The sequence below is a fragment of the Phyllostomus discolor genome, chromosome 7 (assembly GCF_004126475.2).
Source record: "Phyllostomus discolor isolate MPI-MPIP mPhyDis1 chromosome 7, mPhyDis1.pri.v3, whole genome shotgun sequence".
In the NCBI taxonomy this organism is placed as follows: domain Eukaryota; kingdom Metazoa; phylum Chordata; class Mammalia; order Chiroptera; family Phyllostomidae; genus Phyllostomus; species Phyllostomus discolor.
In genome coordinates, this window is record NC_040909.2 from 14454828 (window position 1) to 14472129 (window position 17302).

Here is a 17302-nt window from a genome sequence, read left to right on the forward strand (position 1 = left end):
TGACGCTTGTGTAACAGATCAGTTTGAGTAACTGTGGGTTTAGGACAGAATGTAGAATGTGGGTGGTTTTTACTGCTTGTGTGGAGCGGGAGGGAGAGAAACATCAATTTGTTCCACTTATTTATACATCCCAGGGAGAATGTTGGTTCTTGATGGGTCTGTTGCTTAGAAATTGTGCCAGGCGTGCCGACTCCTGCCACACTCACCCGCATCCGCTTGATGCCCGCGCGGGTGACCTGCTGGCAGTCGTACAGCTCCAGGCGCTCCAGGCCGCGGCAGTTCTCCAGGTGTTCCAGGGCCACGTCGGTGATGAGGAGGCAGTTGTCCAGTTCCAGGACTCGCAGTCTCTCGTGGCCACAGGTGCTGTTGCTCAGGTGCAAGATTCCGTCGTCCGTGATGAGCTCACAGTGGGACAGACTCTGCCACGGGGAGAGAGGAACATGTGCTCGGGACCCTCATTCCGAGGCTCACGGCCTAGGCAAGGCAGGGGGCGCTGGTTTGTGCAGGATCCCAGAGCGGCCACTTGTCAACAGGAGGGTCAGACACACAGCCTCGTGGCCCGCAGGCCATGCATGGGTTTGCTGTGGCTGGGCAGTGGTTTCTCTCCCTTTCCTGACCGTTAAATCAGAATTGTAGGGCACGGGCTGGTTGGAGGTCGAGATGGTGGAGGAAGAGGATCCTGAGCTCACCTCCCCTGAACACAAATCCACAGCTGTGTAGGGAACAACGTCCCCTAAAAAACCTGATGTGCTGAGCAGCCCCTACACGTGGGGCAAGTGAGAGAAGGCCCACACTGACGTGGTAGGAGGGGCTGGGACACGGTGCCGCCACCCACAGTTGGAGGGTGCTCAAAAGCAGAGCTTCTTCCTAAGGAGTGAGGGGTTAGAATCCCACATCGTGCACTCTGACTTTAAGGCCTATACCTGAGAGGCAGGCCCCCAAAAGAACTACCTCGGAATACTGACAGGCTCAAGGCCACAAGACCACAGCAGTCTAATAAGAGACAGGTCTCAAAGCTTGCACACTTGGCCTCACCAGCCCCACGCCCAGTGTGGAAACGGTCAGTCAAGGGGCACCTGGACCATCGCGGGAGAGGCTCATTTATTTGCTTGGAGCACCACCCTGAGGGGTGGGCATCTCCTTAGACACCCATTCGGGGGTCTTCTGGGGTGCTCTCTGGTGAGGGAGACTAGAGGTGCCATCTTCGTGCACTACTGCCCTGCTCTGGCCGCAGGGTGCCGTTCAAACTTAGCGGCTTTTTCCTCTCCTGCCAGCACCGTATTTGTGCTCCCCCTCTGCCTCTCTCCAGCAGGTGTGCACCCTCTGCACCCCCTGCCGCACTGCAGAGCACCCTTATCTCTTGGAGGGGAGCTTTTACACGTCTGGTGTCCGGGTCTCGTGGCTGCCACCAGGGGACGCCTACATCTCTTGGCTCTGGTGGCCAGTGGGGCTTACACAGTTAGGTCCCACAGTACTGTAACCAATAGAGAAAGAGTTCTTAGACAGCTGCCACCTCTAAGGCCCAGTAAGAGTCCCCAGACCCAGGAAGCTCAGTCCTGGGAAAGAGTTCTGTTAGCAGATCATCATAGTAGCTGCAGCCTGAGGAGCTGGCTTCTAACTGCTACACGACTAAGGGCTGACTGATCCCTTCTAGAGACCGCAGATGGCAGGTGCACTCTGCACTCCCGGCCCTGCTGTACAGCAGATGCCGGTGTCTCCCAGGGGCCGGGGTCGGGGCCAGGGCAGTTAGGCCAAAGAAAGAAAGAAAAGGCATCCAAACTGGAATGGAGTAAAACTCACTATTTACAAAGGACATATATACAGAAAATCCTAAGGACTCCACCAAAAAAACTGTTAAATGAATTCGTAAAGTTGCAGGATACAAGATCAGTATATAAAAATCGTGTCTATAGATTAATAACAAATTATCAGAAAGAAATTAAGAAAATCCCATTTACATTTCCATGAAAAAGAATAAAATACCTAGAAATAAGTTTAACCAGGGCATGGAAGGCCTGCCCACTGAAAATTATGAGACACAGGTGGAAGAGCCTGAAGACACATTCCGTGCTGGGAGATCACTATCGTGAAGACATCCACATCACCCAGGCAGCCTGCAGTGTCCACGCACTGCCTGCCACTTTCCAGTGGCATTTCCCACAAACACTCCTAAATCTGTGTGCAACCACAAAGGACCCTAGTGAGTCAAAGCAGTCTTGAACAAAGCCGGAGGCACATGCTCCTGGACTGCAAACTGGATTACAACAGTACAATAATCAAAACAGTGTGGTATAGCATACAAACACACCTATTAGAATGGCTGTTACCAAACAGACGAGAAGTAACAAGTGTTGAAGATGTGGAGAAAAGGGAACCCTTGTGCACTGTGGGTGGGAATGTGAAGTGGTGCAGTTACTATTGAAACCAGAAGGTTCCTCAAAAAAATTAAAAACGACTATCAGATGACCTAACAATTCCACTGCTGAGTATCTGAAGAAAGTGAAGATGTCTGTCTACAGAAGCCGTGCGCACCGCCATGTGCACTGCAGCATCACTCACAACAGGCACGGTGTGGAAACAGCCTCCGTGCCCCCCCTTGGCTAACGGGGCAGAGGCAGTGGAAGACGGACAGGCACACAGGGGACAGCCCAGCCACAGGAAGGAAGGAACTGCATCTGTGACAACACGGATGGACCCTGAGGGCTTTGTGCTCACTGAAATAAGTCGGAGGAGGACTGACACCTTATGATTTCACGTGGAAGCAGGACAGTGTGGGAGTTAAGACGTCATTACAACTGCAGTTACCGTAATACGCAGGTGGGAAACGGGTCAGTCAGAGAATCTGCATACAGTAGATTCCCGACAACTCTGAAACCCGAGCCGGAGCCCTTGGAAGTCCCACAGCTGCCCCAGGGCCAGCGGGAATGTGGAAACAAGGGAACTCGGTGGGGAGAGTAACTCGAGGCCAAAAGGCGCTTTAGTGATGTTATCAAACTCCAGCCTCCGAGGACAGGGTCTGTTGCAAAGACGGAGAAACCCGGCTTGCGACACATCTGCCGTGTGCTCAGGACGGGGCAGACCGGGCCCTTCCTGTGGAAGTCAGCAGGTCTCGGGGATCTCAGCAGCTGTGTAACTGGGCCTCAATCTTTTCCACTAATAACGTGGGGGTGTCCGAGGTGGGGGTCGCTCGGGGCTGTGGAGGGGTGGAGTGAGACCTGTCCAGCGGGCGCAGGCGGCAGTCCCGGGCTCGCTCGGTGAACCTGGTCCCATCCCTGCTCCAGGCTCCCAGTGTGAAATGCGCGTGACAGCGTGTTACTTCTCACTGCTCACTTTGGGTCTTTCAATACATTCTGTTTATTAGCACTAATTATGTAGTATCTACCTATGTATGGGAAAGGAATTGTACCCATATACATATGCACAGGTATGAAATGCAACTAGAACACAGAGCTGGAAGCATCCTCCTCCCTGACTTCAAACTATGCTAACAAAGTTCCAGTAGTCTTGTCTCAGATGCTGTCACTTGAGCACGCTAATTTTCACTCCGCCTGACAGGATGAACAGGAAGTCGAGAGAAGTGGTAAGGATGTGGGCCCCTCTGTTAGGTTCATATCCTGAAGTTAAAGCAGTAGCATTTAGCTACCCTGCCTCCGGTGTTAACCCACCCAAGAGACCGCTGAAACCCAGAATGATGATACCTTTACAGAAAGGACACCCGGACCCTTGTGGTGGCGAGGCCCTACCATCCCTAACAGAAGAAAAATGTCACAAAAACAGACTCACCAGGGCTTGCAGTTTAGGACAGTGGATGGAGAGCTGGATGAGTGTGCCGTCGGTTATCTGCAGAGAAACGTGCTGTGTCAGTGCGGCTTCTACGGCGGGACCACACACCCAACGTGGCTTCTGCACACGGGAGGTGAGGTGCGAGAGGGAATTAAAAACATCCCAAGCGCACTCCGCTCAGGCGGGGAGCACCTCTGTTCATCAGCAGCCTCAACTCCGCCCCTCCTACAGAAAAGCAGAGCGCCCTCCGGTCTCTTCTCTGGTTCCCTAAGGGGGACTGGGGGCCAGGGACAAAAAGAGAGTGGGCAAGGAGGGTCCCCAGGGTTCTAGGTAGTCACCCCATCACTGGACATGCAAGCTTATTTCTCTATATTCTGTGAAAATAAGAGTCTTTTCTGTTTGGCAAAACATGGAGCTATTCTGACCACCTCGGCTGTAGCTGTCTGATGACCAAGAACAGACCACAGTTCACACATCCACAGCCACGGCCCCCGTGCTGGGGCCCGGGGGGCCGGGCCACAGCCAGCCCGCAGGCCTGTCTGTCAGTGACAGGGCGGCCCCGCTGGGCAGCAGGGGGTCCACTCACCAGGATGCATTCTTCAAGATCCATCTTCTCCAGGTCATGGCAATTCTGAAAGAGTCCACAGGCACCCCTCAGCATGGGTCAGGGTTGAGGGCAGCTCCGGTGGCCTGCCCTGTGACACCCTGCAAGCACTGGCCCTGTGTCCTTGTTCTCTTCCTTTAGGAAATGAGCCCTGTTCTGAAAGAGACCCAGGCAGCCAGCAGGCGCCCTTTGAATCACACTCGTTCTGGAAATGGGGACAGGGCTGCCCTGGACTGCATTTCCTTCTCTCACCCCGGACAGGTAGTCGCCTGTACCTTCACACATGCCAGCTGCAGAGGAGGTTCTTGGAGGGCATGGTGCGGGTGGGAGGGTGCTGGGCCACAGCCTGGGCAGGTGAGGGCAGGGATAAAAGGTGTACTGGCATCCCCAGGAGGATAAGGGTTCCCAACAACGGGCCAGAAGGGCCCCCAAAGGGGTCCACATTTGCAGGGCAATGTGGAAGATGGAGCAGAGGGAGAGCACCACCCAGTCAGGGGAAGCTGCTGAGAGGCCGAGCAGGGGCGGGGGCGGGGAGGCAGGGCAAGGGCCCGGGAGGAGGCTCCTCTGTTGCAGCCCCTCCTGACCACGCCCACTGCAAACCCTCCAGGGGACCTCCCTAGTTTCCAGCCACCTGGGGAAGATGCACAGCAACCCTGAGGACCATCCTACGTGGCCCCCGTCATTTCTGAAGGTAGTTATCTGCATACTCCGAAACCCCTCCAGGTCCCTTTGAATGAGGGAGGTGAGTTCGAGTTTGGCTTTATTTTTTAAAGCCTCCACCTTACCCGAGCTAAAAGCGTAAAGCCCGCGTCGGTCAAATGGGAACACCGGGCAGCCTCCAGAATCCTGGGACGCGGAGTGCAGGGGAGGAAAGAGCAGCGTCTGTTAGCGGCGGAAACACACACTCCGCGGCACACTCTGCCTTCACTCTGCCCCCTGCACACCCTCGCCTCTGGTCGCGGCCCTCGGGGTTGCACACGCAAGTACTGGCCCCACGGGACAGACAGGAGAACGAGGCTCGGGGAGGAACGTGACCCCCTAAGTCCCAAAGTCCCGTCCCGGATTCCGGGGTATCTCCAGGGGTCTTCCCACAATACCAGTGCATTGTTGCTGCTGCCATTCTTAAATAGTTTTCCAGTGTTTGTTGACTTTTAAACACAATTAAAATGAACTTTTACTTAATAAAATCATCTTGATAAATACTGCATTTACTGAAATTCTCAGTTACCACATAGGAGAATTTAAAAATTTAAATGAATTTTAGCCAATGAAAGACAGAGTTAAAAAAAAAAGACAATTCTCAGTACCTGTGTTAACAAGGATGGACGCCATATATATGTATATAATTATATATAATACATACATATAATTATATAATTTTTACCTTCTTTCTGACCAGTTTTAGATTGGGATTAGATTTAGAAGGAATCACATAGATTCCTTTTATTATGCAGAAACATCAAAATTATCTAGAATCTTCCTTACCAGTAAGAAAAATGGGCAAAAGACAAAAATAGACAATGCTTAAAAGATATGTAACTGATATAAGCATGAAAAATGGATGTTTCATGGCAAATAAAAAATACTAAAACATTGTATCAGGGTTAAGATTGCTGGTTCTGAAGTCAAACTCAGCAGGTTCAAATTCCAGTTTTAATTCTTACTCATCATGTGATCCAGGACAAATCACGTGATTTTTTTAATTGAGCCTGAGTTTCTCCCCTGAGAAACAAGTGGGAGTAACAGTGCTTCCCTCCGAGGGACGAGGGATGCAGTGAGGATTGAGGGAGATGCCGCTTATAAAAGGGCCTGACACAGAGCCTGGAGCTCCACCGAGGTCAGCGATGCCTAGTGCTTCATCGCCATTACTGAAGATTTAACACTCACAGTATTACGTGGAGAATCAGAAAATAAGTCATTATTTATTCAAACAAAACTTTGCCTCCTGCTAGGAGACGATAAACACGTCAGTTGGAGTGTCCCTGCCCCACCCCTCCCCCAATTCTGCCCATTTAGCAGCTGGCTTAGAGGCAGAACTGTGACATTTGGATGCGGGGCTATCGCCCTGCTGACGATTAGGTCAGTCTGATGTCAGAGTGATGACAGGACGGAGCAAATCGGGGAGCGTGGGGGCTAAATGTGTGCAGCCCATCAAGATACCACGGTTTAGATTCCCTGCTGGTGGACAGTTCAGCACTACCCCTATGTCCCAAAATGAACTGGATGCCACACCGCCCGCTCCTCCCCTCGACCCACCCGACAACCACTGCCTCCTCCACCAGCACCAATGCCACCAGCTGGCCAGGCTTTCCCCTCCCCCAGGAAGCCCTCCAGGTCAGCCCCGCCACATTCTGAAGAGCAAAGCAAAAGGCACAGAGACTCACTGAAGTCTCGGGCAGTTCAAAGCCAGGGCTGTGAGAGAGGCATCCGTGAGGTTGCTGCAGCCGGAGAGGCAGAGGGCCTGCAGCCGCGGGCAGCCCCGGCAAATCTGCACCACGCCTTCGTCTGTGACGCGCTGGAAACCAAACCGGGAGGAGGGTCAGAAGGCGCCAGCACACTGAAAGGGAGCGGCAGAAACACGGGGTCCACTGTGGCTCCTTCGGCTCGGTCGCCAGTCCCCAGCACTGGGTCCCAGCAGTCTGGACGAGCTGAGGTGATGTACACAGCAGATGTGTGTTTAGGTCACCTCTGCACAGCTTTAAAAATAGAGCATTACCAAGCCCTGGCTGGCATAGCTGAGTGGATTGAACTTGGGCTGCGAACCAAAGCATCGCAGGTTCGATTCCCAGTCAGGGCACATGCCCCAGCAACTGCACATTGATGTCTCTCTCTCTCTCTCTTTCTCCCTCCCTTCCCTCTCTAAAAATAAATAAAGCATTACCGAGCAAAGTGATACATATTGCAAAATTCTATTTCCCTTCCCAGGTTCACTGGATATTTTTTCAAGAAAATTTCATAAAATTTTATTAAAAATCTGATTAAAGAAAACACATAAGACTTGACTAAGTGACATTAATTTTTGGTTGAATTTCTATAGATGAGTGCTTTAGTTACCTCCCACATAAATCCTACATGTCTATAGTATGTCCTCAAATTTTATAAAATAGCAAAGCTAAGTAAATCACGAAATTACTGATAAGTGAACATCCAAAATAATATCGTTATTTAAATATACTAATTTACATGGAAATAAACATGCGCGTTTATGTTGTACTTCAAGTCATGGCCAGGGTGAGGCGCTATTTTGAGCAGTGCGGGCCCATAAGGTCGGCGGCATGTGTCCAGAAGAGCTGCTCCTTTGGCCCTCCATTCTCAGGGACTCTAAAGGTTTGTGATTTAGTCACTGAACACCGCATGCAAAGGATTTCTCTCATTTTCTCAGGACGGACGTTCGCCTTGAGAAACCCAGTAGGAAGCAGCAAGCTTTCTCCCCAATCGCTCATATTTACAACGGCAGCGAAGCAGCGACAACAGCTTTTCTCAGACTGCTGCTCTGATGCAAGTTACACCTCGCTCTGGCCCTTCATCTTGAAAGCATTTGCATATCTGTCACTTCTTTGTATTTACTGAGACAATGTGACAAGGGTCACCACCCCCAGTTTATAAGTAAAAGGACACTGAGACCTTACCACGAACACTAACCCTTGTGCGGGTTAGTGACAGCATTCCTGAGAGCCTAAATAACCCGAGACCCCGGTGCATATCATCTGCAGGAGAAATGCCAGTGGCTCTGCATTGGCCTGTCTGTTTAGGTGGTTGTGCTGCATCTGGTGGCAGACGGGCAGGTCGCAGGTCACAGGTCACAGGGCACCGGAGAAGACCCGCCCGGGGGCGCTGCAGCAGCGGGGCCCCTGGCAGCAGGCCCCTGAGGGAGCAAACCGGGAGCAGGAGGGGCGCACAGGAAAGGCACGTTACTTACCGAGCAGGACTGTAAGTTGAGGCTCACAAGCTCGTGGCAGTAATTCTGAATGTGTTTGAGAGCTTCGTCTTCTAACTGGGTGGACAGAGGAAACAAGAGGGGTGGAGCCAGGTGAGGGAGTGGCCGGGCCCCAGGGAAAATGCCGCAGCAAGTCCCCGACGAAGTGCCCACACCTAGCTCTAGACAAAGGGTAGCAGCACACAGCCAGCCACACCGACCCCGGTACCTGCGTGCAGCCCCTCAGCAGCAGCGCTTTCAGGCCTCGACAGCCGCGCACCAGGGCCTCCACGCCGTCCTTCGTGATCTGATCGCACCAGGACAGGTTCAGGTACTCCAGGTTTCGGCAGCCCTCACTGCGAGAAGGAGAAGCAGAGCCACGCATGCACAGTCTACCCTGTGGAGGGGTTACTGCCGACTTTGAGTTCAGCACAGCACCAGCGATTCCGGGCGGAGAGAACCTCCGAGGCCCGTGCAAGCCGCCAACTTCCCGCTCCAGGGGGACCCTTGGAAGGGCTTCAGACACATCCGCGTGTGCTGAGCTTTGGGTATTTCTCTCGACCACAAACTCCAGGTCCTCTTACCTGATCCCCTTTAAGGAGCTGTTGGTGATGGACACGCAGGAGGTCAGGTCCAGATGCTTCAGCTTGGAACAGAACCTGCTGAGGCTGTAGCACGTGCTGGAGAAGAGCAGAGGCACTAAAGCCATTTCCAACCATGTTTCTCTCCTGTCCGTCTCCCCGTAGCCCATTAGTCACCAAACTAATTTTCACTACTTACCTGTCAGTGATTTTTGTGCAGCCATTGAGGTTTAAATGCTCGATGTTTCGGCAGTTCTGAGCAAAAGTCCTAAAAGGAGGAAACATTTAAATACTCCCTGCAAGTTGCTGAGCAGCCACTAGAGGGCAGGAGTAGCCACTCACATTCAGAACGGTGCCCCTCGAAATTTATTTCACTGGGCAAACAACCCTTAACATGAGATCTATTCGCTTAACAAAATTTTAAGTGGACAATGTATCATTGTTGACTACAGGTACCAGTGCTCCTCAAACTTGAATGTGCCCACGAAGAGGCTGGGGTTCTGGCCCCAGTGTGACGACGCGAGCTCGCAGGTGATGCTGGCACTGCTGCTCTGGGGACCACGCTTCGAAAAACAAAGCTCTAGAGCAGCGACTTGCAATCTTAGGTATAATTTGGATTCATTCTCAGCGGACAGCTATTGTTATGTTGGCCTTGGTCATTTTTTATTTCACAGTCTATGGGAAAAGAGGCCGGTGCCCCTGACTAAATAATCAGGTACTGCACGCTGTAAAACTCCCCCACACTGTGGAAACCGCTGCTCTGCACTGAGTACACATCAGTCTGAACTCTCTTCACCCACCCTTTGTGGTGGACTGAGAATCGAGGCCCGGCTCCCTGTTAACCTCCCCTTTAAAGAAAAGTCAGTGGGAAGTAAGAAGTCTGCATCCTTCTTGTGCTGTGCCATGCTGTCACTTGGTGCCCTGCAGCCTTCCTGGAAAAACTGCCTCTGGCCATTGATGGGGTCGGTAGTTGATCGGTATCAAGAACTGGCCGCTTACTGGGGAAGACACTGAGTCACAAAGGGCAACTCCGTCAATGATCTGTGGGTTGGGGGCAAGGCCAGAAGTAGAAAATTTGACATCTCCTACTTGCCACTTAATGCTTAACATATCAGCTAGGTTTTCTGCATTTTCTGCATTTTCCTAAAGTTCAGTTTCAACACATCTTATAAGATTGAACCCTGACTCTTCCATGCATTACCCAAACCTCTCCAAAAGCTGCACTCGTGCCGGATGTCACTCTGTCTGCCCTTCTGCCCCCTGACAGTACAGGGAAATGAACCAAGCTGGAGCCGGACGGGCTCCCTGAGATGAGGATGTGGAGCCAAAGCCTCTGACCGAGGCAGTTAGAGTTATCAGGAAAGAACGAACTTTATAAGGAAAGCACTTCGGAGCTCTGCAGAGGGACCCCCTCGGAACAAGCACTGGAGGGAACAGCAGCCAGGGCTGCCCCGGAACCAGGAATGAGGCCTATCCCCGCCCCCACGAGTGTGGGATGTCACCCTTCGGGGGGCTGTACTTCAGGAGTGGGGTACAATTAGCCCTTGGCCAAATGCTACGCTGGTCCAAACTAACAAATTTTAAAAACAAAATCTGAAAGGAACAAGGTCCAAGTAACTCAGAACAAAACTCAAGAATATTTTCAGAAATACAAAAATATCTGCACCCAGAGTAAAATTTACAACGCCTGGCATTGAACAAAAAACTACCCTGCACTCAAAGATGGAAAATATGTCATCTCCATAATGAGGAGAAAATTCAGTCTGTCAAGGCTGATCTCCAACTGACACAGACACCAGAAACAGCAGACAAAGGCAGTAAAAGTTACTACAAATGTGCTCTGTGGACTAGAGTTCTACGAAGCCAAAGATTAAGCATGTTATGTTTAAAAACATGTTATGTAGAGACATGAAAGATATTTTTTAAAGCCCCAACTTAAAACATTTAGGTATGAATGCCCTGGCTGGTGTGGCTCAGTGGATTGAGCGTGGGCCTGGGAACCAAAGGGCCCCTGGTTCGATTCCCAGTCAGGGCACATGCCTGGGTTGCAGGCCAGGTCCCTAGTAGGGAGCGTGCAAGAGGAAACCACACATTGATGTTTCTTTTCCTCTCTTTCTCCCTCCTTTCCCCTCTCTCTAAAAATAAATAAATAAATTCTTTAAAAAAATTTAGGTATGGAAAGCACAGTGGCTGAGAGAAGAACTGACTGCATGGGGTGAGCAGCTTAGGCTCTGGGCGAGAGACAACTGGTGAACTCGAAGAACAGCAACAGAAACATCCAAAAGGAAACATGGACACAAAAGTAAAAGAATTCACATCAGATAAAGTATAGTCTCGGATCATAATTAAATAGTAATCAATAATGTAAAAATCTGGAAAATGTTCAAATATTTGGAAACTAAGTAATACATTTCTAAATAAGCCATGGGTCAATGAAGAAATCGAAAGGCAAAGAGAATGCATTTTGGACTAAAAAACGTGAACAGCATTAGAATTTCTGATATGCTACTACATCAGCACTTCCAGTGAAATTTATAGCACTAATCTTCTACATTAGTAAAGAAACAAAAATTCTCAAACTAATGACTTTAGCTTCCACCTTAAGAAACCAGAAAAAGATGACCACATGAAACCTGAAGTAAACAAAAGAAAGTACATAATAAAGATCAGAATGGAAATCAATGAAGTAAAAAAATAAAAAATAATAATAATAAAATAAAATACCAGTGAAACCCAAAGCTAATTCTTTTTTTTTTTTAAAGCATTTCTTTTTTTTTTTAATATTTTATTTATTTATTTTTAGAGAGGGAAGGGAGGGAGAGAGAGAGAGAGAGAGAGAGAGATCAATGTGCGGTTGCTGGAGGTTATGGCCTGCAACCCAGGAATGTACCCTGGCTGGGAATCGAACCTGGGACACTTTGGTTCCCAGCCCGCGCTCCATCCACTGAGCTACGCCAGCCAGGGCTGCTAATTCTTTATAAATATCAATAAAACTAGTAAGTCTCTAGCCAGAGAGACCAGGGGAAAAAAAAAAAAAAAGATAAAATTAATAATCTTAGAGGAATTTACTCATCTTTGCTCTTTTAAAATGCATTATTAATGCTAGTAAAAAATTCAACTATATAAATATCAATATGCAATGTAGAATCATTGTAATTTTTATTAAAAATGACAACTACTTTCATATGGTAAAAATAAAACCATATCAGGAATAAAGAGAGGTGACACCACTGCAGATACCGATTAAAATAAGAGGGTATTATTATAAACAACTTTATGCCAATAAATTCAAGAAGTCAGATGAAATGGACAAAATCTTTAAAAGACAAAACTACACCAAAGCTTACTCAAGAAAAAACAGAAAACCTGAAGAGTTGTATATATATTAAGGAAATAGCCCTGGCTGGCATAGCTCAGTGGATTGAGCGCAGGCTGCGAACCAAAGTGTTGCAGGTTCAATTCCCAGCCAGGGCACATGCCAGGGTTGCAGGCCATGACCCCCAGCAACCGCACATTGATGTTTCTCTCTCTCTCTCTCTCTCTCTCTCTCCCTCACTTCCCTCTCTAAAAATAAATAAATAAAATTAAAAAAAAATTTTAAATGTTTAAAAAAAAAAAGAAAAAGCACTGATTAGAAACAAAGAAGAAAAACTTTCTTCATTTATGGGTAACACAGTTGTCTACACAGAAAATCCAAAGCCATCAACAAAAAAACTACTAAAACTAAAGAGTATATTAAAGTTGCAGGATAAAAGATCACTATATAAAAACTAACAGTATTTTTATTTACTAACAATAAGCAATTCAAATTGAGGTTAAAAGCAGTAATATTTACAGTAACGTTGCATAAAACTTAGGGATAAATATGATGACAGATGTGCACCACCTGTCCACTGAAAATTACGGAGCGTGCTAAGAGAAATGTGAATGCACCGCCGGGTGCGGAGGGATACGCCACGGTCGCGGAAGGGGCGCGCAGGTGGTTTCGGTGTCGAGTCTCCCCCGACTGCTCTCTGAATTCAGCACCATCCTGATCAAGATTCCGACAAGATTTCTTGTAGAAATTGACAAAGCAATTACATAATTTATATAGAAATGGAATGGATCTAGGAGAGCTAAAACAACTTTGAAAAAGAACCAAGTTGGAAGATTAATATTCCCTGATTTCAAGACTTACTATAAAGCTACAGTTTCAAGACAGTGTGGTTTGGTGTGAAGATAGACAAATGGATCAATGAAAAATACAAACAGTACACTGAGAGTCCCACTAGTATTTGGACAACTGAGTTTTGACAAAGGTACAAAAAGCAATTCAGTTGGGGAGGGGGGGGAATGGTCATTTCAACATACGGTGTGAGAACTGGACACCAGAGGCAAAAAAAAAAAAGTGAATTTCAATCTGTGTCTCACACCATCTACAAAAACCAATTCAATATACGTCATAGGCTTAAACTACAAAACTTCTAGAAACACAGGAGAAAATCTTTATGGCCTTGGGTTAGACAAAGATCTCATATATACCACGAAATGCACTGATTCGTAAAAGAAAGGAATTAATAAACGGAACTTCATCAAGATTAAAAACTTCTCTTCCAAAGACAGTTAAGAGAATGGAAAAGATAAGCCACAGACTAAGGGGGAATATTTGCAAAACACGTATCTGACAAAGGACTTGTACCCAGAACATATTCAGAACTCTTCAAATTCAGTGTAAGTCAACAATGAAAAAAACAGCAGAACATTGGAACAGATTTCAGCAAAGAAAATGTACAGATAGCAAATGCATAAAAATGCTCAATAGCATTCGTTATTAGAGAAGTCAAAGTTAACACCACAATGAGACACCACCGCACATCTCTCAGAACAGCCAACAGGAGAGGACCACCCCAGCAGTGCTGGCTGGCACGCGTGTGGAGGAGCCGGCGGCACTGCCCACTTCTGGAGGGGGTGTAAAATGTTCAAAACAATCATGGAAAATAGTTTGGAAGTTTCTTAAAAATTACACACGTAACTTCCAAGTGATCTAGCCATTCCATCCCTGGTTATTTCCCCAAGAGAAATGGAAACATATGACATTCAGAGTCTTGTACACAGATGCTCCTTGCAGCTTTGTAAGTAGTGACTGAAAACTGGAAAGACTCTAAGTGTCCATAAACAGATGGATGAATAAATAAACTGTAGTATACCCATACTCAGCAATAAAAAGGAATGAATTAGTGAGACACTCAAAACGATTACGTCGAGTGAAAGTGATCGGGCAAAAAAGAATACATACTGAATAGTTACATATAACATTTTAGAAAATGCAAACTAGCCTAGAGTGACAGCGAGCAGAGGAGCGGATGCCTAGAGATGGGGCAAAGACAGGGCGGGAAGAAGGGAGAACTCACAAAGGCAGGTGGGGAAACTAGTGGGACCCACGTTCGTTACCTTGACTACAGTGTTGGTTTCATAGGTGTATATGTGTATGTTGAAATTCATCAAACTGTACACTTCAAATATGCACAGTTTATTGTATCTCAGCTATATCCCAAAAAAGCTGTTAAAAATCCATAGGACGTAACATACAATAACGGAGCAGGAGTCACAGAGAACATACACACGAGATTCCATTACCATTGGGATTTTAATCTCTTTTGATTACTACTGTGTCTCCTTTGCCTATATCAGTACTTGGTATAGTGTACACTCAGTAAACATTTATAAATGAACCCCCCTCCCACCAAAACAGTATGTATACAGGGGCAGAGGTCAAGGCTAATTCTAGGTGATTATAATAAAAAACTGGAAGCATAACAAAATTCTGAGTCATAATTCTGCTTATTATTTCTCACAGTATTCTGGTCTCATATCAAAAATTTATATAGATGTTAATTTAGGCTTATGCTCTAAAACTTAGGGTAAGCCAATGAACATTTTTAGTCTTGTAGGATAGTTTTGCCAGTATAAACAGTTTTATTCCAATTGACAAGAATATCTTTCTTTGATATCCCTCATTAACAATCCAAATCACATTGATGTTACTTTCCACTACATTTATTTTAGTTCCTACTAGAATAAATGAAACCCCTATTAGACTTAGGATCTCCATTGTAAATTATCTTTGGCCCTATTTGGTTCATTTAAGCTTTCTGCCAAAAAAGACTCAATCTATTCTACAGGTTTACAAAGCTTTAGAAGTAGCAAAACATTTGGTCTGATGATGTCAATTTGATTTTTTTTTAAAAATCACTTTGTTCCATAACATTTAAAGAGAGTGTTTTGATCCTTAAAAGATGTTATGTATCAATTTTCTTAGCAACGGTGTAGCAGCTGTTGCAATGACAAGTTCTACCGTCCGCAGCAGCTACACACTGCACGCTCTGCCTGGCGGTCTGCAACTGGTGTGCGCTGCAGTGATGTTTAGTCTGCCGAGGACAAGGACTAGGGGGCAGCGTGTGTCCAAATCAGCCAACGTCTAACTATTCCAGAAGCCACAAGGATAAGGGCATAAAAGTTTTAATTGTGTCTTGTCTCCAGAAAAGCTCAAAACACATGAACCCTGGGTTGATAACATTTCCAGTAAATAACGGCTATCCACTAAGAGATGGGCATGTATATATATTTAGTTGGGTAGGATATAATGCTAACTATAATAAAATGAACATGAAAATAACATCTCGTTATGGGTAAACAAAATTCCAGGTTATGCTAAGGACATTTTTGAAAAAATTATTTTGTTAATTGGTAGAATGTCTCTAAGCACGCAGCCACTGTTACGAGAAGGAAGTAGGAAGGTGGGAACGTGAAGAAGGGAACAGAGGACAGGCGCACTAATATTACGATGTTACATGTGCCAGGCACTTCATACATGCTGTGTCACGTGACACCCTTGACATTCCTGCACAGGTACTGTAACGGCCTTCACCTTGCAGAAGAGGGACTGTCACTCAGGGAGGGGAAGTAATTCCTCCCAAGGTCACGTCCCAGACAGCAATGGCGTGCAGTTTCTAATCCAGGCCTGCAGACTCCAAAGTCAAGGTTCCCTCAAGGTTCTCTCCATGCCCATCTCCACAGAAAGAATTTCACAGAAGAAAAGCACATAACGTGCTTGGTTCGGTTTTGCTGGTGAACATGGCAGCCACGGCCTGCATGAGGCGCTGAGGCCCGACTTACTTCAAGGAGGAATCCCCGACTCCAATGCAGCCCCGCAGGCTGAGCTTGCGCAGGAACCCACCACATCGCTTCGAGATGTTCTCCACCACTCGACCCTGGAATCGAGAGAGTGGGAAGGAAATGTTTTTCATGATGCTTATCTAACAGGATGGGATATTTTTCCAGGTGTAAGAGAAGAGATTTTGGAACGTTCCTCCAATACCCCCCTTCTGTCCCTGAAGCACCAAGGGGCTGCACACATTGAAGAGTGTTTACAGTTAATGCATTATTTTCTTTAAGTGCATTACGTTTTGAAAGCCGTAACTCTGAAGGCAGGCCTCCCTGGGTGGCCGGGGCTCATAGCCCCTCCACCAATTACAAGGCTTTTTGAGGTCACCAATGACAAAACCCTGGGCTGCTGGGCAGAGATCTAAAAGGTTGCTTCAGGAAAGAAATTCTATTGCAACTAAACATTATCACTCTAAAAGTCTGGAAATGCATCATAAAGGTTTCTCCTCACCCTCCCTGGCAATCGCCTGTTTCAGTGCACTTGTCCTGAAGGAGGACGTGTGGCTGGCTGAGCATGGAGGAGGAAAAGGGCGACCGGACATGGATGAAGCCCTTTCACTCTTTCGGACTCGATTTTAACACAGTCTTGTATCTATTACGGCTCATCTAACATCCACTACAGCGTCCTGGCCACCACTTCCCCTTAAAGGGAAGGAAGAGCAGGTCTGGAACGTGTATTTTTGATATCTGAACTTAAAAGTTCTTAAAATGCGTTCCAAAAAGTTGTATAGTTTGGAAAAGGCATCAAAGAAATCTGAGGAGACAATAAGAACCACAGAAAAAGAGAAAACAATCTTGCAAAACTTTTTTAAAACAATGACTGTCCACCGGCCAACAGAAAACACTGCCATTTGGGGACTCGGATGTTCTCCTCAATTTCACCAAGTAAACACGGTGACGAAAGATCTGGAGATCAGCACTTGGAGGAGGAATTGCTCCCGTCAGTATACCGGGTGGGACACTGGTACCATTGCTGCCACTAAATCTGGAAAGAGCACCGGAGAACTCCTAACTCAGGGGCCACAGTCCAAGCCAGGGACTGGAACGTATCTTTCCAAGGCGGTGTGACGCCCTGAAGTCCGAACCCCCCTCCAAGCTCAGCGCCCTGAGAGGAACCGACTGTGGGATACCCCGCTGTCAGCCCCACTTGCTGGAGGCGCTCTGCCCACCGGTTGGAGGTGGGACCAGAGGCTCTGCCGCAGCAAGGAACCCAGA

At 47.4% G+C, this 17302-nt stretch overlaps 1 protein-coding gene across 3 annotated transcripts in view; it reads right to left on the bottom strand.

Annotated features, from left to right (window-relative positions):
- Positions 1 to 17302, bottom strand: part of FBXL2 (F-box and leucine rich repeat protein 2) — a 39872-nt gene that overhangs the window by 2178 nt on the left and 20392 nt on the right. For 2 of the 3 annotated variants that reach the window (XM_028518306.2, XM_036030551.1), the window contains exons 5-14: positions 16040 to 16134; positions 9084 to 9152; positions 8888 to 8983; positions 8533 to 8659; positions 8307 to 8381; positions 6772 to 6902; positions 5173 to 5233; positions 4370 to 4414; positions 3784 to 3840; positions 207 to 419 (exon numbers count right to left, since the gene is read on the bottom strand). In XM_028518306.2, coding sequence (XP_028374107.1) covers positions 207 to 419; positions 3784 to 3840; positions 4370 to 4414; positions 5173 to 5233; positions 6772 to 6902; positions 8307 to 8381; positions 8533 to 8659; positions 8888 to 8983; positions 9084 to 9152; positions 16040 to 16134 — 969 coding nt within the window. Of the gene's footprint in view, positions 1 to 206; positions 420 to 3783; positions 3841 to 4369; positions 4415 to 5172; positions 5234 to 6771; positions 6903 to 8306; positions 8382 to 8532; positions 8660 to 8887; positions 9003 to 9083; positions 9153 to 16039; positions 16135 to 17302 lie in introns of those variants that run through there. The other variant, XM_028518307.2, reaches the window with a different exon arrangement.